Here is a 27,084-nt window from a genome sequence, read left to right as displayed (position 1 = left end):
TGGTGCTGTGTTGGTCTTGGGTGCAGAGTCTGCAATGGCCATGCCTGGAGAGCCAGCTGGGACAGAAGGGAAGGCTCAGTCAGAATGCTGGGTTTGCCTGAGTCTGGCATGGGATGCACCACCTGTGCTGTGTGAAGTTGCTTACAGCCAAGGAAACCTCTGAAGATTGGAGAGGGTCTTTCAGGAGGGATTTCTTAGAGATTTGTCAACCAGGAGTGTTTGCAGGGGCCTGGTGCTAAGCTCCAGGTGGGCTTGAAGCCAGGGACCTGCCTTCAAGGGCAGCACTGCTAAGTGAAAAGGACAAGACACAGGTGTAAAACAGATGCCCCCTGCAGGACACGAGATGGGGCCCAGGGAGTGGCCTGGAGTTTAGAAACCTGGGCAGGTGCACAGAGGAGGTGAGGGGTAGCTGCATCTCCTGGATGGATGGCCAAGGTTCAGACCTGGGTACTGCACGGGGAGGCAGGAGCATCTGTGGGCCTGAATTTACATGAGGTCTCCCATGGTCAGCAGCACCTTGGTTCAGTGATGACAGGCTTTATTTTTAGACATCAGAGAATGAATTTATTAGGTACAAACAACAGCATGGCATAAACAAGAGGAACCTTTATTTTTCTCTTGCCACCAGCCTGGATGGGCATTCAGGGCTGGTATGGTAGCCCAACAGTGTGGGGGCCAGCTCCTTGCTTCTCACTGCTCTGCCCTCTCTAGAGTGTTGCCCTTGGCCACGTGGCCCATGGTGGCTCATGCCCACGTCCATGCGTCCGCCTGTGGGGACACCCACCTGAGTTTCCTTCCCAGGAACCTCTGATTTCTGCCCATGAAGCAGCCATCTCCTGATGCCCCCTACTGGAGGGATCAAACCTGGGCAGCGTCCTTTGAGTGACCGCACCCCAAGGAAAGCCGCACGTAGCTGGCCTGTGGCAGTGTCCTTGTCACCCCTGTCGTGCAGGGGCTCTCTGATGGAGAAGGACCCAGGCAGCTGCCCACTGAAGGGTGCCTTTGCTACTGTGATGGGATGCTGCTATTCCCCTCATCCTTCAAGGCTCCCTTTAGCCTGGCCCACCAGAGGCAAGAACACAGGACCAGCTCTCAGGGACACCACCCATGAGCACCCCGGCTGGCTCCTCGCTACACCCACGTGCCCAGGCAGACACCCTCACACTGACTCATGCTGCTGCCAAGCTGTTCCACGCACACCTGCCTGTGCTTCAGCCAGCTAGTCAACCCTAAGATGGGAGTCGGGGCTGGCTCTACTTCCTCAGCCACTTCTGGCCTAGGGCCTTGTACTCAGTGGACACTCAATAGTGATGCCTGAGACTGCACTGAGTTGGCCCAGGCTCAGTCCATGCAGTCATTCCCTAGTGGGCCCTTTTCCTCCGTCACACCAACTTTGATGAGCTTTCTGGGGCCATCACGATGATGGGAGAGCACGGCTAATCCATTTTTACCCATGGAGACAGTTAGTTTCAGGGAGAAACTGAGGCTACGTGGAGATGGGGTGGCTGGCTGCTCTGGTGCTCCTCTTGACTGACCGCGTTGGCTGCGCATGTCAAAAGTAAGATTGGCAGGAAGATGCAGAGCCCCTGCATTCTGCCAAACAGCCTCTGGGTGGTGGGCCACAGACCATGCCCTGCAACCAGGGCCCAGATGCGGCCCCATTTGCAGATTAGTCATACACTGGGATGATTGATTCATCCTTAGCAGGCTTCCAGCCTCATCCTGTTTGTTTTTTTAGCTAATGTCAATGAGAAAACCTTGCTTTTTCTGAACCCTTTCAGAGGCAGAAAGTGTGGGCAACCCAGAGGAGACCGGGTCCCACAAGGGAGGGGGAAGAGAGCCCAGAGAGTGTAGAGCAAAAAAAGGGCTACAGATAGTTCAGAAGAGGCCGACCAGCTGCCGGCAACTGGGATTCAGCTGTATTTGGGATTGCCTGACATCCTGGCATCCTCTTCCCAAAAGACCCGTCCGTCACCTAGTCATTTAGTTAGGATGTCAGAAATTTCCAGCTTTTCATTGTAATAGGGGAAATGTGTAGGGATTGCTGAAATGAGAGACTGCAGCAGCAGTACATTCAGAAGGCTTTTCAAGGTGCTGGCATGAGATTTAGAATTCAGGAAAGAAACCAAAGGCATAGGAAAGGTTGTATGGGGTAAGGAGTGAGCAGCTGTTTTCCATCTGCACGGGTGTGCCAAGGACAGGAAATTAATATGCGCCACAACAGCAGAGCCTCTGATTAGACCTTGGGAAGGACTTCCTTTGACGGAAGGACTTGGCCCACCGTGTTGGCTGTTGAGCAAGGTGATGAAATCTTTGCTAGGAACCTGATGAGCACGACTCCTTATCAGGCAGGTTCACATGAAGCCCTGGGAAAGATGGGGGTGTGACACAAATGATGACTTTGAGTCTTGGCTGAGGGCCTATGATCCCAACATTCCCTGGAATAAGTGAAGGGTACTCTCTTGTTTCAGCCTGATGCCCTGTAGCAAACTGAAGCATAAAGAGAGTCAAAGAGCCTTGTCCCAAGGGCCAGGAGAACTAGGTGTTGACCCACGAGTGACACTGGCTCCAAGCACCTCTTCTGCAAAACAATGACACAGACTTCTTAGAGTCTCTCCAGAAATCTCTGTTTGCATTCTGTAACTCCATGAAATGCCCAACTGGATCCAAATCACTGCCACAGCAGGCCTGGGTCTTCCTAACTTCTCCACTGTTCCCTATCCCCTGATACCTGTGCCAACCTTCAAGCCAGCTATTTGGGCACCAACATTGACTCTGACCCAGGGGGTACCAGATGGTAGGTGGAGGAGACCTTCAAATATACTGATTACCTCTGGCCCCAGAAAAAGGTAGAAGGAGTTTTCTGCCAGTCAACTTGCTACCCTTTAGTAACTATAGGATTTTATTCTGTGCTAATTTTAAAAAATCATTAGTGCAAACAATATCTTAGTAAAAGTGTCTACATTTTTTAGCACTTCCTTGGATATATAAGAAATACCAGGTTCATGTGCTGCTGTCTGTTTGGTTCATATTTATTGAGCCCCTGCTGTGAGCCCAGCAGATGAGTATGAGTGGGAGCTTCTGGATTACTGCCAGTTTGTAGGGTAAAAACTAGTTTACACAGGACAAGATGACAACATACACGTAAGAGCCCCAAAGAGATGTCATCCTGGCCACAAGAACTGCGGTGATTCCAAAGAGTGGTCCAGTTGGTCTCTGTGGGTAGGGAGGTGTCTTGCAGGACATGAGGACTGACCTTTGCCTTTGAGAATGGGTAGGATGTTTGACTAGATGGAAGGGAAGAGAGAAGAAGATGAAGAGAGAAGACATGATGTTATCAGAGGTTGAATAGGGCACAATGTTGGGATGTTAGGGTAATAGAAGGCAGCACAGCTAGAGGAGATGGATCGTATTGGGTGTTACTGAAGTGGGGGGCTGAGAATGGTGAATGCAGAGGGGTCTGTGTGTAGGTTCAGATGTTGGAAGCTCTGTCCAACCCAGCCCCTGCTGTGTGCCTTGAACTTTTTATCTTGTATCTTTCTCTGGTGTTCCATACAGGCAAAGTCTGTTCCCCTGTATCAGTCAGGATAGCCTAGGTAATGCTGCAGTAACAAACAACCCCAAATCTCAGTAACATTAAACAACCAGGGCACAGCTTGGTGGTACAGTTCAATTTTAACCAGTTGTCATGACAGAGAAAAAGGAACTCTGGAGGATCATGCATTGGCAGTTCAGGGCTCCAGCCTAGCTACAACACTTGTCACTTCCACTCTAAGCTTGTTGCCCAGAACGGGTCATGTGGCCTCATCCAACCATAAGCACGTTGAGAAGTACAGCGCTACTCTGTGCCTGGAATAGGGGGAACCAGAACTATTTGGTGACTGGCTAGAATGATGTCACATGCCCTATCTCTAGTAGAAGCTTCCCAGAGGCTGGGGCTGACCTTTTCTTTCCCTCATCTTCTTCACCACATCAAATCCTTGATGGAACTCAAGGATTAAACTTGTGGGGGCCTAGGGTAATCCCTGGATCTCTGAAGATTTGCTGAAAAATCAACTTGCAAAAGGCAGATTAATAAGAGAAAAGGCAGACACATTTATTTAACATGTATACATGGGAGGCTGCAGAATGAAGACCCAAAGATACAGGGGAAATTGTCTATTTTTATGGTTAAGTTAAACAAAGTATGGACAGTTGTAGAAATGGGATTGTACGAAAAGGGCATGATCTCATGCTAATAGACAAAATGGGGAAACAGAGCAAGGCCTGTCTGTCTCGACTGTCCTTGGCCTCTCTGTGCAGCATTCCTTCCTTCTGAGTTGGGGCAGGACCCTCTCTGGAATGGGTGGCATAACCTATAATCAAACAAAGCAGATGAGATTATTTATTTATGGCCAGTTTTCACAAAGAAAGGCAGAGGGAGAATTAGAGCTCTATCTTTAGGTTTCATGGCTGGCTTTGGGAGAAAGAAGCTGTGGTTTCTCATGGAGGGGAAGAGGGAGTCTAACTTCTATGGCTAGCTTCAGGGGAGAGTGAGACTGAAGAGTGAGACTGAGACTGAGAGGCAGGAGGGCAGAAAGTCAGAGAAAGACTTTTGCTTCTGAGGCTGCTTCTGAGGCCTTCATTTTGGGATATTGTTTTCTGAGCCCCAACAAACTCTCTTGCACTGGAGTTTAAGGCCTCCAGTGAATTCTGAAGACATCATGGGTTCTCAGGTGGTAGGAAGCTCAGAGGTCACCTGATCCAGCTCCCCACCATGAGGTATTTCCAGTAACAGGGAGCTCACTGCTTCAGAAGGCATCTCAGCACAGTTGGGCAGCTCAATTAATAAAAAAGATCATTCTTTGATTCAGCCGCAAGCCCCCTTCTCGTTGCTTCAGCTGATGGTTTTTTGTTTTTTGTTTTTTGTTTTAAACTATTTTGCTTGTGTCGTTTGCATACTGACTTTCCTCAGCAGCCTAGCATGGCAAGTCTTTTTTGAGCTAAATATCCTCATTCCTGCATGAGGAATTGCCTTTGCTGTGGTTGGGTCATTCCTTTGTTTATCTGTTTGTTCTTTCGCCTATTGATCAGCTCCAATCAGCCAGTCATCACTGAGGGCTGCTGTACTCCAGGCTGGGCACTGGGCACTGGGATGGTGAGGAACGTAGCCATGGTGACTGTTTGCGTAGAGGGTAGAATGGAGAGGACAGACGCTCAAGCTGCAGTGCGAAGATGTCTGGGACATGACACGATGGTCCTTTGGACCTGGGTCACATGCCCAGGAGCACTAGAAGTGTGCGCTGTGATTCCTCTTAACATTCCTCCCAGAACCAAACATGGCACAACCTCTGTGCTCACCAGTGTGTGTGTCTGTCTTTCAGAAAATGCCATCTGTCCCTATCCTCGAAGTGCCTTCTGGCTGCAGCTCACTTGGAGGAACAGGATGCCACACTTACTAAACAATGCTGACAACTGGCTCCTATAGGGAGAACCATCAGCAGCCATGCATTGGGTGCTTGCTGTATACATTCTGAGCCACATGACCTGGTCTCTGCAATCAGGGAAGCTAGAATCTGCTTAGGGAAATAAGCCATTTTGGAGGAGATGGCAGCATGTGAATACGGGGAGGAGTAGCCTGGTGTCTGCACAGGGCCTTGCATTCTAGCAGGAGAGGTGAGACATACAGGCAAAGGGGGAGCCGCCATGCTGTCGTGGAAGCAGCATGGCACCCAGGTTTAGGAGATGTGTTTTCAGCCTGGACTGTGCTTCCAACATGCTATTGAATCCAAACTTACTATTGGATCATGGATAAGATACATTATCTCACTGCAGCCTCAGTTTCTACTCTATAAAATGAGGAGGTGAACTAGACGTAAGGCCATCAAAATGTCTTGTTAAAAATATAGACCTAAACATCTGCTTCTGGAAAATGCAATAGATGTTCTTGTCCATATTTCTCCCGCTAAATACAACTAACAACCCAAGACATTCTGTATAAAATGAACATAAGAAGACCCGGAGAGGTGGAGGGAAGAAGGCAGACCCACTAGGGTGCCCAGGACCTGAGAATGACACAGTGAGAAGCTTGTTTTCTTTTTGCCTCATGTGTCCCACACTTGGCACTAGGAAATGCTAATGGACACAGGCAAAAAATAATAATAAAAAGCTGCTCTCTGCAGGAAACGGACTAAGAAAAGATAGAAAAATATAGGATAGAAAAGAAGGAAAATTATAGAAAAAGACCCAGCAAGACAGAAAACCTTTTTTTTTTTTTTTTTTTTTTTTTTTTTTTTTTTTTTTTGAGATGGAGTCTCACCCTGTCGCCTAGGCTGGAGTGCAATGGCGCAATCTTGGCTCGCTGCAAACTCCACCTCCCAGGTTAAAGCGATTCTCCTGCCTCAGCCTCCCAAATAGCTGGGATTACAGGCACGCACCTCCACACCCAGCTAATTTTTGTATTTTTAGTAGAGAAGGGGTTTCACCATGTTGGCCATACTGGTCTCGAACTCCTGACCTCGTGATCCACCCGCCTTGTGATCCACTCGCCTCAGCCTCCCAAAGTGCTGGGATTACAGGCATGAGCCACAGCGCCCGGTCCGACAGAAAACTTTTAGACATTAACTGCTCTACCCCAGCCAAACACCACAGAAAACATCCCCACCCCCATCCATCCCAGCCAAGACCGAGTGGGAGCTCAGATTCCACCCCTACTGGACTAGAAGAGGGGCTCCAATCCCCTAACAGAGTAGTGTCAGAGAAGGCCAGTGGGGAGCTGCGACTTTCATCCCCAACTGGTGAGAAGGCTCCTACCCACACCCTGTGGTGTCACTGGAGGCAGCAGGAACCTGACTTGCACCCCCACTGGGCAGTATCGAAGTGTCCCTCTCCTTCCTGCTGGGGTGGTGTCAGAAAGAGTGAGTCGGACTGCATAGATGCCCAGGGGTGATGAGTCCAGCCCCACTGCAGTGTCAGAGGGGACCACATGGGGATCCGGAACTCCCACCTCCATCCGGCAGTGACAGCGAGCACCCCTGGGGCATCAGAGGAGGTTGAGTGGGCAACCTGGACTTCCACTTCTGCCTAGCAATAATGAAGCTATCCCCTTCCCTTTTCCTCTGCCAGAGTGGTACCATGAAACGCAGTTAAAGCAGAAGGTTTAAATATGACTGTCTCATGAACTAACATGAAAATGTCTTGATTTCAATTAAAAATCATTTGTCATACCACAGACAAACTGACTGAAATAAACAATCAATGGATGTCAACACCAAGATGCTAAACTGGACTTTATCGTCATTAAACTTTTGCTCTGGGAAGGACCCTATTAAGAGCATGAAGAGACAAGTTTCAGAGAGGGAGAAAATATTTGCAAAATATATCTGACAAAGGACTTGTATTTAGAATATATAAAGAACTCTCAAAACTCATCATTAAAAAACAATCCAATTAGAAAATGGACAAAGTAAAGCGACATTTTTCACTGAAGACATTTTTTCCCTGAAGGTGATGTACAGATGGCAGATAAGCACACAAAAAGGTATGCAACATCATTAGCCATGACAGAGACACAAATTAAAACCCCAACAAGACATCACTACACTCCAATCAGAATGGTTAAAATAATTTTTTTTTTAAGTGACAATGTCCACTTCAATTTGGCAGTATTAAAAAAAAAAAAGAAAAAAGTGACGGCCAAGAGCAGTGGCTCATGCCTGTAATCTCAACATTTTGGGAGGCCAAGGCAGGTGGATCATCTAAGGCCAGTTCGAGACCAGCCTGGGCAACATGGTGAAACACCATCCCAACAAAAAATATAAACATTAGTTATGCATAGTGGCACACACCTGTGGTCCCAGCTACTCAGAAGGCTGAGGTAGGAGGATCACTTGAGCCTGGGAGGTGGAGGTTGCGGTGAGCTGTGATCACACCACTGTACTCCAGCCTGGGTAACAGCGAGACCCTGTCTCAAAATAAATAAATAAATAAAAATAAAAAAGAAAAGAAAAATGAAATGACAGTGCCCAATGCTGGTGAGAATGCAGAGAAACTGAATCACTCCTACAGTTATAGTGGGGATGTAGAATGGTATAGCCATTCTGGAAAACAGTTTGGCGATTTAAAAAAAAAAAAACAAAACCCCAAACCTGCAAGTACCGTATGATTTGATTGAGCAGTTGCACTCCTGGGTGTTTATCCTAGAGAAATGAAAACTTATGTTCACACAAAAACTTGTACTCAACTGTTTATAGCAGCTTTGTTCACAATAGGCAGAAACCTAGAAGCAGCTCAGGGGATCTTCAGCAGGTGAATGGTTAAACACGGAGCAATGAGAAGGAATGAGCGAGTGATGATGCAGCAGCCTGGAGGAGTCTCCGGAAATCATGCTGAGTGATTTTCAAAAAGCCAGTCCTCCAAAGTCGCACACTCTGCAATTCCATTTATGTAACATTCTTGAGAGGGCAAAGTAATAGAAACGGGGAGGAGGTTTGTGGTTGCCAGGATGAGGGAAGGGCTAGGGGCAGGAGGAAAGTGGACATGGCTGTAAGGGGCAGCCTTGTGATGGTGGTAGTGTTCTGTGTCTCCACTGTATCAGTGTTGATACCCGGAGATGCTAAATTGAACTTCATCATAATTAAACTTTTGCTCTGGGAAGGATCCTATTAAGAGGATGAAGAGACAAGTTACATTGTGGCATTGAACTATAATTTCCTCATGGAGGGAAACTGCATATAGGGCACAAGGGGTCTCTTTGTATTACTTTTTACAAGTATATATGAATCTACAACCATCTAAAAATAAAAAGTATAATTTGTAAAAAGTATAAAAATTGTAATTTAAAAAGACAAAAAGTAATTTGTAAAAAGTATTTTTGTTTCCTCAGAACCTTACAGGGAGATTCCACACAGAAACAGTACAGGGACAGAACCATTTTGGGGGGGCAAGGGGAGGAGTCCTGCCTGCTTTCTCCCCCAACTGCCCGCCTCATGGCTCTTAGAACATCTCTGCAGGACTCCTAGGTCACTCCCCAGACCAGATGATCTCTCAGCCCTCTCCTGTCATGACCTTCTTTAGTTCTGAGTCTGGTACTGGCAGAAAAGGACAGATCTTTGGGGCCTGGGGAGTTCAAAGAAGCCCTCCTTGTGAGGCAGACTTTGAGGATGGGACGGTGTTGGAATGGGGAGTGTTGATTTTCCCCATCTCCTGGAAGCCTTTCCCTGGCAGGAGCTGGGGACAGTTGAGGAGGATCCCATTATTTCAGCGGGTGTTGGACAGGCAGCCAGCCAGAAATGGCCTCTGGTGTGGCCCTGTCCAGGACAGGCTCAAATAGCATGGCCCATTTAAAACCTAAATCACAACCCTAATTAGCTGAGAGTGGGCAGAGTGTTGGCCTAGGAGAAATATACTCGACCACAGGCATCATTGTTGTCTCCTATCTCTCTCTGACCTTTGGGTCTTAATTCAAAGACAGATGGAGCACGGGGGAAAAGACAGGATGGACAGACAGACGCAGATGTCCTAGCATGAAAGGAATGGCCTTTCCCTCCCAAACTCAGCTTTAGTGCCACCCAGAAAGCTGTCTCTGCTGGACTCTGCCCTGCTGTTCTCCTGCTTCAAAGGCCCATGGGGGTCTATTTCCCCCTTTCCCAGCTGCATCTGGGGAGCTGTCCTTGGTTCTGAACACACACACACACACACACACACACACACACACACACACACACTTGCCAAGATAGGCCTGTTTCTCCTTGGGTTCTGCCCCCTGCCACCTCCCCTTGTGCTTTCCCCCTTAGTTTCTCTCTGAGCAGATCCAGCCATTCTCAAAGTGTGCTTTAGTTTGCGCCTGAGAGCCTGAGAGGAGTTTCAGATCTGGCCCACAGGAAGCCTCTGTTTGGCCCAGGAGATGAGTCTGGGGTCCTCTGGTCCAGGAACATTCCATGTAATGTAAAAGGCCTCATGGTGTCTCTCATATATTCCAATGTAGAATTGCCAATGTAGCCTATGTAGTCATGGGACCAGTAGAGAAACTTTCTGGACCAGGTCCAAAAAGTCAGAGTGAGGCCAGGCGTGGTGGCTCATGCCTGTAATCCCAGCACTTTGGGAGGCTGAGGCGGGTGGATCACCTGAGGTCAGGAGTTCGAGTTCGAGACCAGTCTGGCCAACATGGTGAAACCTTGTCTCTACTAAAAATACAAAAATTGCTCATGGACCTGCTCCAAGATGGCCAAACAGGAGCAGCTGTGGTCTGCAGCTCCCAGCATGATCGACGCAGAAGACGGGTGATTTCTGCATTTCCAACTGAGGTACCTGGTTCATCTCATTGGGACTGGTTGAACAGTGGATGCAGCCCACGGAGGGTGAGCCGAAGCAGGGTGGGGCATTGCCTCACCCGGGAAGCACAAGGGGTCGGGGGATCTCCCTTTCCTAGCCAAGGGAAGCCGTGACAGATGGTACCTGGAAAAATGGGATACTCCTACCCAAATACTGCACTTTTCCAACAGTCTTAGCAAACAGCACACCAGGAGATTATATCCCGCACCTGGCTCAGTGGGTCCCATGCCCACAGAGCCTTGCTCACTGTTAGTGCAGCAGTCTGACATTGACCTGCAAGGCAGCAGCCCTTGAGGGGGAGGGGCGTCGACTATTGCTGAGGCTCGAGTAGGTAAACAGAGCAGCTGGGGAAGCTCGAACTTGGCAGAGCCAACCACAGCTCAGCAAGGCCTGTTGCCTCTGTAGACTCCACCTCTGGGGGCAGGGCATAGCTGAACAAAAGGCAGAAGAAACTTCTGCAGACTTAAATGTCCCTGTCTGACAGCTCTGAAGAGAGCAGTGGTTCTCCCAGCATGGTGTTTGAGCTCGGAGAATGGACAGACTGCCTCCTCAAGTGGGTCCTTGACCCCTGTGTAACCTAACTGGGAGACACCTCCCAGTAGGGGCCGACTGACACCTCATACAGGCGGGTGCCCCTCTGGGACGAAGCTTCCAGAGAAAAGATCAGGCAGCAGTATTTGCTCTTCTGCAATATTTGCTATTCGGCAGCCTCTGCTAGTGATACCCAGGCAAACAGGATCTGGAATGGACCTCCAGCAAACTCCAACAGACCTGCAGCTGTGGGACCTGACTGTTAGAAGGAAAACTAACACAGAGAAAGGAATAGTATCAACATCAACAAAAAGAACACCCACACCAAAACCACATTTGTAGGTCACCAACATCAAAGACCAAAGGTAGATAAAACCTCAAAGATGTGGAGAAACCAGAGCAGAAAAGCTGAAAAATCTAAAAACCAGAGCGCTTCTTCTCCTTCAAAGGATCGCAGCTCCTCGCCAGCAACAGAACAAAGCTGGATGGAGAATGACTTTGATGAGCTGACAGAAGTAGACTTCCAAAGGTCGGTAATAACAAACTTCTCCTAGCTAAAGGAGGATGTTCAAACCCATCATAAGGAAGCTAAAAACCTTGAAAAATGATTAGATGAATGGCTAACTAGAATAAACAGTGTAGAGAAGACCTTAAATGACCTGATGGAGCTGAAAACCATGACATGAGAACTACTGATGCATACACAAGCTTTAATAGCAGATTTAATCAAGTGGAAGAAAGGGTATCAGTGATTGAAGATAACATTAATGAAATAAAGTGAGAAGAGAAGTTTAGGGAAAAAAGATAAAAAGAAATGAACAAAGCCTTCAAGAAATATGGGACTATGTGAAAAGACCAAATCTATGTTTGATTGGTGCACCTGAAAGTGAAAGAGAGAATGGAACCAAGCTGGAAAACACTCTTCAGGATATTACCCAGGATAACTTCCCCAACCTAGCAAGGCAGGCCACCATTCAAATTCAGGAAATACAGAGAACATCACAAAGATACTCCTCGAGAAGAGCAACCCCAAGACACATAATTGTCAGATTCACCAAGGTTGAAATGAAGGTAAAAATGTTAAGGGCAGCCAGAGAGAAAGGTCGGGTTACCCACAAAGGGAAGCCCATAAGACTAACAGTAGATCTCTCAGCAGAAACTCTACAAGCCAGAAGAGAGTGGGGGCCAATATTCAATATCCTTAAGGAAAAGAATAAAAAAAAATTTTTTTCAACCGAGAATTTCATATCCAGCCAAACTAAGCTTCATAAGTGAAGAAGAAATAAAATCCTTCACAGACAAGCAAATGCTGAGAGATTCTGTCACCACCAGGCCTGCCTTGCAGGAGCTTCTGAAGGAAGCACTAAACATAGAAAGGAACAGCCAGTACCAGCCACTGCAAAAACATGCCAAATGCAAAAACATGCCAAAGACCATCAATGCTAGGAAGAAACTGCATCAACTAATGGGCAGAACAACCAGCTAACATTATAATGACAGAATCAAATTCACACATAACAATATTAACCTTAAATGTAGATGAGCTAACTGCCCCAATTAAAAGACACAGACTGGCAAATTTGATAAAGAGTGAAGACCCAACATCAAGACCCATCAGTGTACTGTGTTCAGGAGACCCATCTCACGTGCAGCGACACACATAGGCTCAAAATAAAGGGATGGAGGAAGATCTACCAAGCAAATGGAAAGCAAAAAAAAAAAAAAAAAAAAAAAAAAAAAAGCGGGGGTTGCAATCCTAGTCTCTGATAAAACAGACTTTAAACCAACAAAGATCAAAAGAGACAAAGAAGGCCATTACATAATGGTAAAGAGATCAATTCAACGAGAAGCGCTAACTATCCTAAATATATCTGCCCCTCATACAGGAGCACCCAGATTCATAAAGCAAGTCTTTAGAGACCTACAAAGAGACTTAGACTCCCACACAATAATAATGGGAGACTTTAACACCCCACTGTCAATATTAGACAGATCAATGAGACAGAAGGTTAACAAGGATATCCAGGACTTGAACTTAGCTCTGCACCAAGCCGACCTAATAGACATCTACAGAACTCTCCACCCCAAATCAACAGAATATACATTCTTCTCAGCACCACATCACACTTATTCCAAAATTGACCACATAGTTGGAAGTGAAGCACTCCTCAGCAAATGTAAAAGAACAGAAATCACAACAAACTGTCTCTCAGACCACAGTGCAATCAAATTAGCACTTAGGATTAAGAAACTCACTCAAAACCTCACAACTACATGGAAACTGAACAACTTGCTTCTGGATGACTACTGGGTAAATAACAAAATGAAGGCAGAAATAAAGATGTTGTTTGAAACCAATGAGAACAAAGATAAAACATACCAGAATCTCTGGGACACATTTAAAGCAGTGTGTAGAGGGAAATTTATAGCACTAAATGCCCACAAGAAAAAGCAAGAAAGATCTAAAATCGACACCCTAACATCACAATTAAAAGAACTAGAGAAGCAAAAGCAAGCACATTTAAAAGCTAGCAGAAGGCAAGAAATAACTAAGATCAGAGCAGAACTGAAGGAGATAGAGACACAAAAAAAAAACCTTCAAAAAATCACTGAATCCAGGAGCTGGTGTTTTGAAAAGATCAACAAAATTAATAGACCGCTAGCAAGACTAATAAAGAAGAAAAGAGAGAAGAATCAAATAGACGCAATAAAAAATGATAAAGGGGATATCACCATTGATCTGACAGAAATACAAACTACCATCAGATAATACTATAAACACCTCTATGCAAATAAACTAGAAAATCTAGAAGAAATGGATATTTCCTGGACACATACACCCTCGCAAGACTAAGACTAAACCAGGAAGACGTTGACTCTCTGAATAGACCAATAACAGGCTCTGAAATTGAGGCAATAATTAATAGCCTACCAACCAAAAAAAGTCCAGGACCAGAGGGATTCACAGCTGAATTCTACCAGAGGTACAAAGAGGAGCTGGTACCATTCCTTCTGAAACTATTCCAATCAATAGAAAAAGAGGGAATTCTCCCTAACTCATTTTATGAGGCCAGCATCATCCTGATACCAAAGCCTGGCAGAGACACAACAAAAAAAGAATTTTAGACCAATATCCCTGATGAACATCGATGTGAAAATCCTCAATAAAACACTGGCAAACCAAATCCAGCAGGATATCTAAAAGCTTATCCACCATGATCAAGTGGGCTTCATCCCTGGGATGCAAGGCTGGTTCAACATATGCAAATCAATAAACATAATCCATCACATCAACAGAACCAATGACACAAACCACACGATTATCTCAATAGATGCAGAAAAGACCTTCAACAAAATTCAACAGCACTTCATGCTAAAAACTCTCAATAAACTAGGCATTGATGGAACGTATCTCAAAATAATAAGAGCTATTTATGAAAAACCCACAGCCAATATCATACTGACTGGGCAAAAACTGGAAGCATTCACTTTGAAAACTGGCACAAGATAGGGATGCCCTCTCTCACCACTCCTATTCAGCATACTGTTGGAAGTTCTGGCCAGGGCAATCAGGCAAGAGAAAGAAATAAAGGGTATTCAATTAGGAAAAGAGGAAGTCAAATTATCTGTGTTTGCAGATGACATGATTGTATATTTAGAAAACCCCATCGTCTCAGCCCAAAATCTCCTTAAGCTGATAAGCAACTCTGGCAAAGTCTCAGGATAAAAAAATCAATGTGCAAAAATCACAAGCATTCCTCTACACCAAGACAGACAAACAGCCAAATTGTGAGTGAACTCCCATTCACAATTGCTACAAAAAGAATAAAATACCTAGGAATCCAACTTACAAGGGATGTGAAGAAGGACCTCTTCAAGGAGAACTACAAACCACTACTCAACGAAATAAAAGAGGACACAAACAAATGGAAGAACATACCATGCTCATGGATAGGAAGAATCAATATCGTGAAAATGGCCATATTGCCCAAGGTAATTTATAGATTCAATGCCATCCCCATCAAGCTACCAATGACTTTCTTCACAGAATTGGAAAAAACTACTTTAAAGTTCATATGGAACCATAAAAGAGTCTGCATTGCCAAGACAATCCTAAGTAAAAAGAACAAAGCTGGAGGCATCACACTACCTGACTTCAAACTATACTACAAGGCTTCAGTAACCAAAACAGCATGGTACTGGTACCAACACATAGAGATAGACCAATGAAACAGAACAAAGACCTCAGAAATAGCACCACATATCTACAACCATCTGATCTTTGACAAACCTGACAAAAACAAGAAATGAAAGGATTCCCTATTTAATAAATGGTGCTGGGACAACTGGCTAGCCATATGTAGAAAGCTGAAACTGCATCCCTTCCTTACACCTTATACAAAAATTAATTCAAGATGGATTAAAGACTTAAATGTTAGACCTAAAACCATAAAAACCCTAGGAGAAAACCTAGGCAATACCATTCAGGACATAGGCATGGGCAAGGACTTCATGACTAAAACACCAAAAGCAATGGCAACAAAAGCCAAAATAGACAAATGGGATATAACTAAACTAAAGAGCCTCTACACAGCCAAAGAAACTACCATCAGAGTGAACAGGCAACCTACAGAATGGGAGAACATTTTTGCAATCTATCCATCTAACAAAGGGCTAATATTCAGAATCTATAAAGAACTTTAAAAAATTTGCAAGAAAAAAACAAGCAAACCCCAACAAAAAATGGGCAAAGGATATGAACAGACATTTCTCAAAAGAAGACATTTATGCAGCCAGCAGACACATGAAAAAATGCTAATCATCACTGGTCATCAGAGAAATGCAGATCAAAACCACAATGAGATACCATCTCACACCAGTTAGAACGGCAATCATTAAAAAGTCAGGAAACAACAGATGCTGGAGAGGATGTGGAGAAATAGGAAAGCTTTTACACTGTTGGTGGGAGTGTAAATTAGTTCAACCATTGTGGAAGACAGTGTAGCGATTCCTCAAGGATCTAGAACTAGAAATACCATTTGATCCAATTATCCCATTACTGGGTATATACCCAAAGGATTATAAATCATGCTACTATAAAGACACGTGTACACGTATGTTTATTGCGGCACTATTCAGAACAGCAAAGACTTGGAATCAACCCAAATGTCCATCAATGATAGACTGGATTAAGAAAATGTGGCACATATACACCATGGAATACTATGCAACCATTAAAAAGGATGAGTTCATGTCCTTTGCAGGGACATGGATTCAGCTGGAAACCATCATTCTCAGCAAACTATCACAAGGACAGAAAACCAAACACCACATGTTCTCACTCATAGGTGGGAATAGAACAATGAGAACGCTTGGACACAGAGTGGGAAACATTACACCCCGGGGCCTGTCGTGGGTGTTGTGGGAGGGGGGTACGGGGAGGGACAGCATTAGGATAAATACCTAATGTAAATGATGAGTTAATGGGTGCAGCAAACAAACATGGCACATGTATACCTAGGTAACAAACCTGCACGTTGTGCACGTGTACCCTAGAATGTAAAGTATAATTTAAATAATAATAATAATACACAAATTTGCTGGGTGTGGTGGCTTGCACCTGTAGTCCCAGTAACTCGGGAGGCTGAGGCAAGAGAATCGCTTGAACCCGGGAGACCGAGGTTGCAGTGAGCTGAGATCATGCCACTTGCACTCCAGCCTGGACCATAGAGCAAGACTGGAAAAAAAAAAAAAAAAAAAAGCCAGAGTGACTGCATGAGGCCCCAGGAAGCAGAAAGCAGGGTGCAGGCCAAGAATCCTGTTTTCCCTACTCTCAGCTCAAACCAGACACCCTGTCCCGCAGCTAGCTTCCCTGGGAACCCCGTGTCCGTGAAGTGAGAGAACTGTATTAGGGTCAGGCTTGCCTCTTGGCCCTCATGGAATCTGGAAGGACATCCTGAACTGAGAAGGATGTGGACTGTGGCTGGGAGTCCTTTGGGGAGCAGGGACAGCATCACCTTTACCTCTCTCATGCCCAGAGCTGGGTCCTGCACAGCCCAGCTGCTCAAATGACTGAGGGTGCACTGTATCCGGGGGTTTCCGTTCAGGAGGCCGGTGCTGAGGGCTGGCCACCTCTGCCCCAGTGTCACCTGATGCAGCAGACCTGCTAGGGAAATCCACACCAGCCTGCCCTAGAATTCTCTAGGGGAAACTTTCCCCATGACTATCCCAACAATGGAGAGCGTCCTCCTGCTGTCCTGTCTCATTCAGCCAGGTTCTGCCTAGTTTCTAAACACTCACAGCCTGGAACTGTCATTACACACATGCCCCCAAATATGGACTTGCACAGCAAAAATCACTGTGCAGTTGTGTATTCATAAAGAAAAGCTAGCAGCTAGAAGGTCTGTTGTTTTCACTGCATCTGACTTTGTATGTTTTTCTACCATATAGCAACTCACTCTCACCTTGTTGCATTCACGCATGCGTCTCCGGAGACAGCGGCCTCACTGCGTACCCACTCACATTCCATAAACGCTCTCTCTTCACTGCAGATGATGCACTTCCTCCACCAGCACTGCCTTCCCAATCATTGACAAAGATAGGTGAGGAGAATCCAGAAGCTTACAGGGGAGGGATACGTTCCTGCTTTATGCAAATCTCTGCAGTGGTGTCAGTTTACCTGACTGAATAGAGTCACTACATGCACAGTGTGCAGTGGTTAGAGCATGGCCTCTGGGCCACATGGTCTGTTCTCCCATCCTGGTAACTGGCTCCACGAACATGGGCAGGTGCTCTGTGCCTCAGTCTCCCCATCAGTAAAATGGGGATGGTGATCATACCATCTGCTTCTTAGAGTTGTCATAACAGTGCCATGGTTGGGTGGTGCTGGCACATACCGCATGCTGGGTCAATATCTCCTATTGTGATCATCTTTATTCTTGGCCCTTTCAGGAGTCTGACCTCCCCTGAGCTGGGGATGTCTCTGGGGCCTTCCCAGAGACAGCTTCAGTGGCCCTTCCCACAAGCAGGCTATTTGTATTTTCTTTTCCACATGACTTGAAGTGCTCATTATCCCTCTGCGACCTATTCTGCCAGCAGTATGGTGCACCCTGGCATGGGGCCCCTAATTGCCAGTAAAAGGGACTGTTGCAAAGGATTCAGCAGTTTAAGTGCTAAGAACAACCCACTGAAAAGGATGATTGTTTTTGATAAGGCATCTCAGAACCTTGGCATTTCAGCAACCTGGGGGGCAGGGCCTGGGTGCTCTCAGGGCTGGAGAGGACGCTGTGCTCAGAGGGAAGCTGTGGTTACCAGGGCCAACCATGGAATTGCCAACTGGAGAATGTTCTTTAAGAGGCCACTGAGGTTTTGATGGATAGCTGACAGTGCCTGGCCACTGAGTCTGTACGAAGAAATATTTAATGAATGACCCTGGGTCCCAAGGCTAGGATGAGGGGTGAATGGGCAGGAAGATACAACAAGGAAGTGGAGCCACAGTTCCCACCATCGACAGGGGAGAGAGTTAACAGAAAGTGTGTTAGCTGAGTATTTCCCAAAGGGGGCTCCATGGAACCCTAGGCCTGCAAAATTCTCTGTGAAATGAAAAGGAAGAGTGGGGTAGATTTCTAGCCAAAAAAGCTTGGGAAAGAAATATTGCATATTCCACTTCCACATATATGAAGAATTAACATCCACTGAAGAAGTTCTGCAATACAATTTTCAACATCTTAACAATTTTCTACATTTTAATAATGTATTAGCAGGCGTATCATTCAGTATATACCAAACATCTGACTCTATAATCTTTTTGAATTTTTTCCCTGTTAAAACTTGAACATTTTGAGGAATAAGGAATGAGGACCATTTAGAGGAATGAAGCTTTCTGAAAGCATCGTCTGTGAACCATCCCAGCTACACTAAATTTAAACCACCAACCCTGCCTTCTCTCAGTGATTCTGATGCACACTGACATTTAGAACCAGGGGATTGTTGCTTCCAGAGGAGCACCCCAGGGAGCTCTGCAGTAGAACAATGATGAGAGGAATCAGCTCTGCACGGGAGTGTGCAGGGTACGTGCTGTGAACGGTGTGTGCTATGGGGTTCGTGGGGTGTGGGCTGCTGAGGAGGCTGCAGAGCTGCAGGGAGGAAGAGTCCCCAACTAGATCCTAGCAGGAAGGAAGACTCGTGAGAGTGGGAGGGTGTGGAGAGAACATTCTTTTGTTTTCACTGAGTCCAGGAAGAGTATAGTAGTCCAAAGTGAAATATGACTCCATACATGCTGCAGCTCTGTGTGCCCTAGAGCCCCATCGCAGATGGACAGGGTCCAAGCCACACACCCTGCGCGTTACCCATGTGGTCGCAGGAAGCTGAAGCGTTGGACTTGAGAGGCAAGTCCAACGCTTGCCTGGGATGGGCCGAGCCTGGGTCCCCTTCTTCTCTGTCCTCAGCTTGACAGCCACCTCTCTATGTGGGTCCTCAGTGTGAGCCCGAGGTGAGGTGGTGGGAGAGAGAGGTGGGTCTGTTTCCTGGTGAGAAGTTCCAGAACTCAGGTACAGTCTGCCTGTGAGAGGTCTGCCTGCAGGCACCTGCCTTCCTGCTTCTCTGACTTCTCTGGCTTCTTTGGACATTTGAGGGTTTGTAGAACAGGTGACACATGCATGTGTATGTGTGTGTGGTACCTGTATGTTTGTGTGTGATGTGTATGTGTGGGGTGTATATGTGTGTGTATGTGTGCATGGTGTGTATGTAGATGTGGATATGTGTGTGTGTGTATATGCCTGTGTGCATGGTGTGTATATGTGTCTTGTATGTATATGTGTATGGTCTACATGCATGTTGTGTGTGGTGTGTGCCTGTATGTGTGGTGTGTATAGTATGCAGGCAGTGTGTGATATGTGCATATAGTTGTAGTATACATGTATACCACATGTACCTGTATGTGTGGTGTGTATAGTATGCATGCCGTGTGTGATATGTGCATATAGTTGTAGTATACATGTATATCACATTATATATGTGGTGTGTGCATGTGTGTGTTTGGTGTGTGTTGCGTATATGGGTGTGATGCGGATGTGTATGGATGGATGTGTATATGTATTGTGTAAGTGTGATATATGTATGCATATATGCATGTGGTATATACATATATGTGTGTGGTGTATACATGTGTATATGTATGTGTGGCACATATTGTGTGGATGTGTGTATGTGTCTGTGTGGTATGTCTATGCATGTGTGGTATGTACATGTGTATATGCACGTGTGGCACATATTGTGTGAATGTGTGTGGATCTGTCTGTGTGTCTAGCATGTATATGCATGTGTGTGGTATGTATGTGTGTATATGTGTCTGTGGCATGTGTACATGTATGCATATGTAGCATGTGTGTGTGTCAAGGGCTGCAAGGTTTGAAGGCTGGAGTTCAGGACCTAAGAAGGGGGCTATCCAGGCACTTGTATGACTATAAGCATTTGTCTGGCTCCAGAGCCATGTGGCAGGGCTGGGTGACAGAGTGGCCACTTGGGTGCTCTCAGCCCAGGGCAAGTGGGCCCTGAGGATGGGCATGTGAAGCCATTGGGCTCCTGGTTGTCCAGTTTAGCTTGGCAGTTAATAACTCTGTTGAGTGAAGCCTGGTTCCCTGGGCACTGCCTGGGCCACCACCTCAGCATCAAGGGACAGCAAAGGAAAGCTCTGCAGTTGAGACTCTTCCTGCTCTGGGCTGAGGCTGGAAGGAGATGGATGTCTTCTCCACGTGCCAGGCTGTTTCTCCAGGCCCTGTTGATGAAAGTTTGCCTTCATGGTTATATGCTTCTCTTGTGCCATTGAAACAAACTCCAAGGAGGTGTCCAGATTCTTGATATGCACTGCAGTTCTTGTATCAAGTAGAGTGGCAATAAAGAGCGTGGCCCCGTGTCCAAGGTGTTGCCCTATACCTACTTCTTCAGAGACTCAGCTTCTCGTCTGCCAGGCCCCTAGTCTTCGTGGTGCTCTCCTTCCTGATATTCAGACAGAGAGGCCTGATGCCTTGCCCACCACTCTCCTCTGTGTGTCCAGCTCAGTGGCTGGGGTCCTCGTTCTTCTCAGTGCTGTCACCTCCACCTGCTGCCTCCTCTAGGGCTGCTGAGTTTCACAGTTCCGGGGGTGCCGTGCACATGATATTCTTTCCTGGAGCTGTGACCTCCAGTGCTCCCTGGGGCTGTGCAAAGATGGGGCCTGGCTCCTTGGTTTTTAAAGGGCTCACCATGCTGGCACTTCCGTTCCTCAGCTCTGAGAATCAGAGTTGCAGTCATCACAGGGGAGGGAATGAGGCAGGAGGCAGGTTAGTGTGAGAGATAATAAGACTCAAGTCTTGTGGCAAAGGAGAGGTGAGACCCGGCCCAAAGGCCCAAGGTGACCTGCGGGGCAGAGCGACAGAGGAAGGAGAAGCAGCCTGGTGCAGAGCTTTCCAGCCTGGGGAAGGAGATGGTCCGTGGCTCACACAGGAGTCAGGAGGCTGAGTTGCAGAGTAGGGGTGGCTCAAGGAGTATGGTGTGTGCTGGGAATGGCAGGGATATTGCTGGGTTTCTTGGCATTTAAATACGGATTTAGGCTCTTGATATCATTCAGGGATATGTTCTCTGAGTTGTAAGGAGTTGTGAGGATTCAATGAGGAAAATGTGTGAGTCCGTCACCTGTGATGTGTGTTGGTTGCGTGACTGCCATGGCTCTTGGAGGAGCACTGGTTGCCACTGTGACTTCAGCACCTGCTCCCCAGCTGGGCCATGGCCCCTCTCCCCAGGCTCCTGTTTCTCGCCCCCAACACAGAGATGGCAGCAGCTGATCACAAAGCTGTTCTACAGATGCAGAGAAGGGTGGGTTTCCTCTGTAAAGAATAAACACACACATGCAGGCGCAGCTTCTGCCCTGGCTCTTTCCCTCCCATCAGCCAGGAGCACATTTCCCTGACCCCAAGAATCTGGAAGTCCAGAGATTGGTGGTTCCCCCGCCAGGGATACTGCTTTGGAAATGCCCAGGTTTGCCCTGCCCAGTCACCTCCCTTAGCCCAATGGTAGTGCTGCCTCCTCCAGGCAGAGAGCTCTCTGCACAGGGGCATTGGCCCCCTCACAGTTGCTGCTAGTGACTGTTACTGTGACCTGTCCTCCCTCCCTGCCAGTTGAGGAATAGTAGCTGAGATGCCAACCTCCAGACCAGGAGGGAAATTTATGTGCCCATCTGTACTGACCTTCAACTGCCTTCAAGGTGAATCACCCTTTTCCTGGAAGATGCTTTGCACTTCTGGGTTTGGCCATGACCTTCTCTACGTAGTTGCTCTCTCTCTCTCCACCCACGTTTCTGACTCTTTAGGGGCCTTAAGGGCCTCAGATCCTAGGACAGTAAATCAATCTTGACATCCTAATCTTGAGTCAGTCTTTCAGCCACAGAGGCAGTAGGGGCACGCTTCCTCCCATTACAGAGTGGCATCCCTTCGATCAGTTGGCAGGAATCCAAACTGGCCCTCCTGTGTGCCTGGCTTGGCCACTGTGGGGGTATGAAGAGAAAGAGACAGTCCAGTGGAGAAGATTACAGTCTACTTGGGGAAGGTCCAACACTCATGTAAGAGAGCAGTGACCAAGAGGTGATCCACTGAAGCTGAATTTATAGATGCCAGAGAACATTGGGTATTTAACAGGTCAGGGATCAGGGAAGACACGTGTGGAGAGGGAGGGACTTCAGGTCACTGAGCTGAAGGAGGAAAATGAACTGTATGCTGCGTGAGGTCTGCAATAGATGCTTTGGAAGCAAGAGTTTTGTTTGCATGTTTGATTATTTTTATATTTGCTTTCGATGTTATTTTTGGCTGCTATCCCCAATGACAATTACATTCGAGGCCCAGGAGGGGGTTGTGAACAAGCCAGTCAACATCTCGGGAGGCAGGGGCTGTCCCCTTGGGGGTTGTGTGATACAAGGTGAGTCTTTCCAGCTGACCTGGAGTTTCAGAGTTGCATTTGGAGCAAGCAGGGCCCCAGGAGTTGGAATGGGGAGGATGTGAGGCAACTCGAAGAAAAGGGAGAGAGGGTGATCCTAGAACATTAAAGGCCACCTGCTTGGAAGACTGGCAACCATGCTGTAATTGATTAGTGATGTCTGCCACTGGCAGGAGAGGGGATGGTAGCAACACACATGCCAGTCAGAAGGAGCCCATCTACAGGGCATGGTATTTCACTCTGGGATCTCTTTATTTAAATATGAAGCATCTGAAGTCCAGACTGGTGAAGTGACTTTGCCGAGGTCACACAGCTTATTGAGGCAAAAAGAAAACACATGTTTAAAGAAGATGGTGAAAATCGCTTGCAGTATATGTCAGGAGCACTGAGCTTCCAGCTCTGGGGAACCCAGGGGTCCCTGCCATCAAAGGCCCGCTATCTCCTTCGGGAGAGAGGTCACTACAGGAAATAGAAGTGAGAGCTGCAAGAGGCTGGCTCTGCTACTGTAAGTCCCCCACACAGATGGCAAGTTCAGGGCAGAGCGAGGTGACTGCAGTTTGGGAGGCCAGAGGCGCTTCCTGGCTGAGCCAAGCTTTGATAGATGGGGCACATTTGGAGAGGGCAAGAGGGGAGGAAGGCCCAGTTGACAGGCCACGGTCAGAAGTGAAGGGGATTACGGGGATGGGACAGGAAAGGCATGGGGAGGAAGCACCCAAGGCTATGGCGGCCCTGAATAAATGTGACTGATCTGCTAGAAAGGATTGTGCAAGCTCTCAGGGCATCCTGGAACGAGGAAGTTTCGAGTTACTTAGAACTGCAGGCTGCAGGCTGCTGGTGCCCAGAGGGAGGGACCAGTCCTCATGTTATCAATGAGACCCAGGAAGGCTGAGGGACTTGCCCAGAGTCAGACAGCCCAGCTGGTTCTCCCCAGAGAGTCCCCTTGTCCCTTTGACCCCATGAGCCCTCCACCTCTCCTCCAGGCTCTCATTACCTCCTGCCTCCTGTCTGTGGGGGCTGGAGTACCTGCTCCCCTGCTTGGAGGCTGGACTGTCCAGCCTTTCCGGTTCTTGTGCCCTCTCCTTCTAGTTAATTAAAGCTGCTCACTCTCTGCCACTCTCTCTCTGGAAAGTACATTGGTTTCCCCTTCCAGTTACTATCTGAGTTCTTTCACTATACATTTGTTAGTTTGCCTGTTCCTGAACATAATTGGTTCTTTTTTGCATCTGGGTTCTTTTATTCCCTATATGCTCGTGATATTTATTCATATTGTTGCATGTTATTTTACTTTGTTTGTGCTCACTGCGGTGTAGTACTCCAATATGTGAACATACCACTGTTTATTTATCGAATCAGCCGATGACAGGCATGTGGGTGTTCTCCAGTTTGGAGCTGTAATGGCTGATACTGCTGTATACGCTTTGTGTACATGTCTTTTGGTGAACCTCTGGGCACATTTCTGTGTGTTTATACCTTGGAGTGAATTTCTGGGTCATACGGCATGCACACGTTCAGCTTGGGTGGATGTGGAAGTATTGTTTTAAAGAGTGTGATGATGGAAACCAGATTACAGGGGTAAGAAGGGCTGGAGGGCATCACGCGTGGTCAGGGGGTTGGAGAATTTGCCAGGAGCTCACCAGCCAGAGAGCAGAGAAACCAAATCATAGAAGCTGCATTGAGTAAAGAGGTTTCTGTCTCTGGGTGGGTCACATAGGGAACACTGGAGGATCAGTTTGACTTGGAGAAATCCAGTTGCTGGTGTAGCCTTGGTTGGTTGGGGACTTCTGGGGAGTAGGACTGAACTGTGAAGGAAGGCAGCCTCCATGGGCTCCCCAGTGGGCCTCACTCTGCAGAGCCCCTTCCTGGGGAGAAGCCGCTGCCATCAGGCTGGCAGTGGTGATGGTGGCTCTGGGTAGTACAGAGCCCCTGCTGGGTGTAGAGGCTTTGAGGAGAGAGCCATGGGCTGGGGGCAGCAGGGGCCTGGACCCTAATGTATACATCTACAAAACCTCAGTGAAACAAGGGCCCATGCCTGGGGGGAGGCCAGAAGACCCCCAGGCAGTCCCCCGACTCTGACTGGGTGCACCAGCTGCCATACTCACTTGGGGGCTCACTGCAGCCTCCCAGCCACCCAGGGAGACAGGGAGGCTTCTGCCGCCCTCTCAGGCCCAGGCCCCGCGTTCTCAGTTCTCAGCATCCTGGCTGAGCAATTAATGTCAGCCCTTTCACCCCCATCTCTTCCAGAATGGCAGCAAAGACAGCTCTCTGGACATGCTGGGCACGGACATCTGGGCGGCCAACACCTTCGATTCCTTCAGGTAACCTCCTCCTCCTCCTTCCCTGTGGTGTGAGGTCCAGCCAGGGACCCTAGCTTCCTTGGGGGGCTGAGTGAAAGCTGATGGTTCATGAGCAAGAGGCGGAGAGAAGCAGAGCGGGGGATGTAGGAAGGATGGGGTGGAAAGAAGGAGGCCGGAGAGAGGAGGCGGTGAGTGTCAGAGGAGACAGTAGAGGCATGGGGAGGGCCCTCGGGATGGGGCTGCAGAGGATGGGCCCCGCTTCCCACTCGCCTGCCTCATCTACCTCAGGGTGGCCGGGTCGTCACTGTGAGCTACTTGTCAGAGGCTGGAGAACAGCATTTGGCCCCTTGCTCTCCCCAGCCTTCCTCAAATGTGGGCACGAAAAGACACTCAGGTGCTGCAGAGGCCGCTGTGCAATGGGCACCAGGCCCACAATTGTTTCATAAGTATGCACTTTCCATGGCAGGGTGATGAAAGTGAGGGGTGGCACCTGGGGCTCCATTCTGAGTGAGGGTCCCCGCCTGGCCCCTGGCGGCCCCTTTCTGCGGGTCTGCTCTGCCAGGTTCACCCTGGCCCAAACGGGGCTGTTGCCCTCTTGTCTCGATTTCTCACCCTCCCTCGCCCTCTAGTGGTGCCACCTGGGACCTGCAGCCGGAAAAGCTGGACTTCACCCAGTTCCACCGGAAAGTCCGACACACGCCCAAGCAGCCCCTGCCACACATCGACCGCGAAGGGTAAGGGGGTGCCGAGACTCTTACACAGGGAGAGGTGGGGCAGGGGACGGGAGTGGTCTTTGCCTCCACAGGGAGGCTGCTCTGCTGCACAGGGGACTCAGGTGGCTAATGCCCCGGCATGCTCTTCCTGTGCGGCCCAGAGCTGCAGGCTCACTGACTTCTCCGGAATCGCTCCATTCCCCTCTGCCCAGCCCCCTCTAGCCAAGCCATCCCCACCTGCTCCTGATGGCCCACAGTGGCCCTGCTTGTCAGTAATCCAGGCCAGTGCAGCAGAATCACCTGGGCAGTGGCACAGAGGACAGGCCCACCCCGGAGTCTCTGATTCTGTAGGCGCAGACTGAGGATATGTGTTTCTAACAAGTTCCCCAGCAGGTGCTGATGCTGGTCCAGGGACCACACTTGGGGAGCCCCCGGTGTCGTGCCTGATTTTACGCTGGCTTTTCTCACCCTCTATGACTTTGTGTGTCAGTGTTGCCTTCCCCTTTCAAAAGTGGTGTGAGGGCCTGGGCCAACCTCAGGACAGTAATGTGACTCCAGCCAGACACAGTGGTGTGGAACAAATGGCTGCTACTTCTGTTATAGTTTTATATAATTTTTATTGAGGCAGAATTCTTATACTATAAAATTAACCATTGTAAAGTGTTGAATCCACTGGCATTTAGTATGCTCGCCCTGTTGTGCAACTACCATGTCTATCTAGTTCTGAAACATTCTCATCATCCCAATATAAAACCCTATACCCACTAGGCAATTATTCTCCATCCCACCACCACCCCCAGCCCCTGGCAATCACCAGTCTGCTTTCTGTTTGTATGAATTGATCTATTTTGGATACTTACAGAAACGGAGTCATATGTGACCTCTTGGGCCTGGCGTCTTTCCCTTGGCATGTTTTTGAGGTTCATTCATTGTAGCATGTATCAGAACTTTATTCCTTTTCATGGCTGAATACTATTCCATTGTATGGATATACCACAATTTGTTTACCCATGCATCTGTCAATCCTTACTTGGGTCGTTTCTACCTTTTGGCTATTGTCAAAAATACTGCTGTATCTGTTTGAATCCTTGCTTGTAATTACTTGGGTATATACTTAGGGGTGGAATTGCTGGGTCATATGGTAATTCTGTTGAACTCTTTGAGGGACTGTCATACTGTGTTCCATAGCAGCTGAACATTCTGCATTCATACCAGCCACATATGAGATTCCAATTTCTCCACATCCCCACCAGCACTTGTGCTTTCTTTTC

General features: G+C 47.7%; 1 protein-coding gene across 11 annotated transcripts in view; it reads left to right on the top strand.

Moving 5' to 3' along the window:
• Nucleotides 1–27,084, top strand: part of CTIF (cap binding complex dependent translation initiation factor) — a 331,164-nt gene that overhangs the window by 103,344 nt on the left and 200,736 nt on the right. For all 11 annotated transcript variants that reach the window (XM_007974079.3, XM_007974078.3, XM_007974077.3 and 8 more), the window contains 2 exons: nt 25,048–25,121; nt 25,730–25,834. In XM_007974079.3, coding sequence (XP_007972270.2) covers nt 25,048–25,121; nt 25,730–25,834 — 179 coding nt within the window. The remainder of the gene's footprint in view (nt 1–25,047; nt 25,122–25,729; nt 25,835–27,084) is intronic.

This window comes from Chlorocebus sabaeus, chromosome 18 (genome assembly GCF_047675955.1).
Source record: "Chlorocebus sabaeus isolate Y175 chromosome 18, mChlSab1.0.hap1, whole genome shotgun sequence".
NCBI lineage: Eukaryota > Metazoa > Chordata > Mammalia > Primates > Cercopithecidae > Chlorocebus > Chlorocebus sabaeus.
The sequence above is the reverse complement of the archived record's forward strand: the minus strand, read 5'-3'. Positions and strand labels throughout refer to the sequence as shown.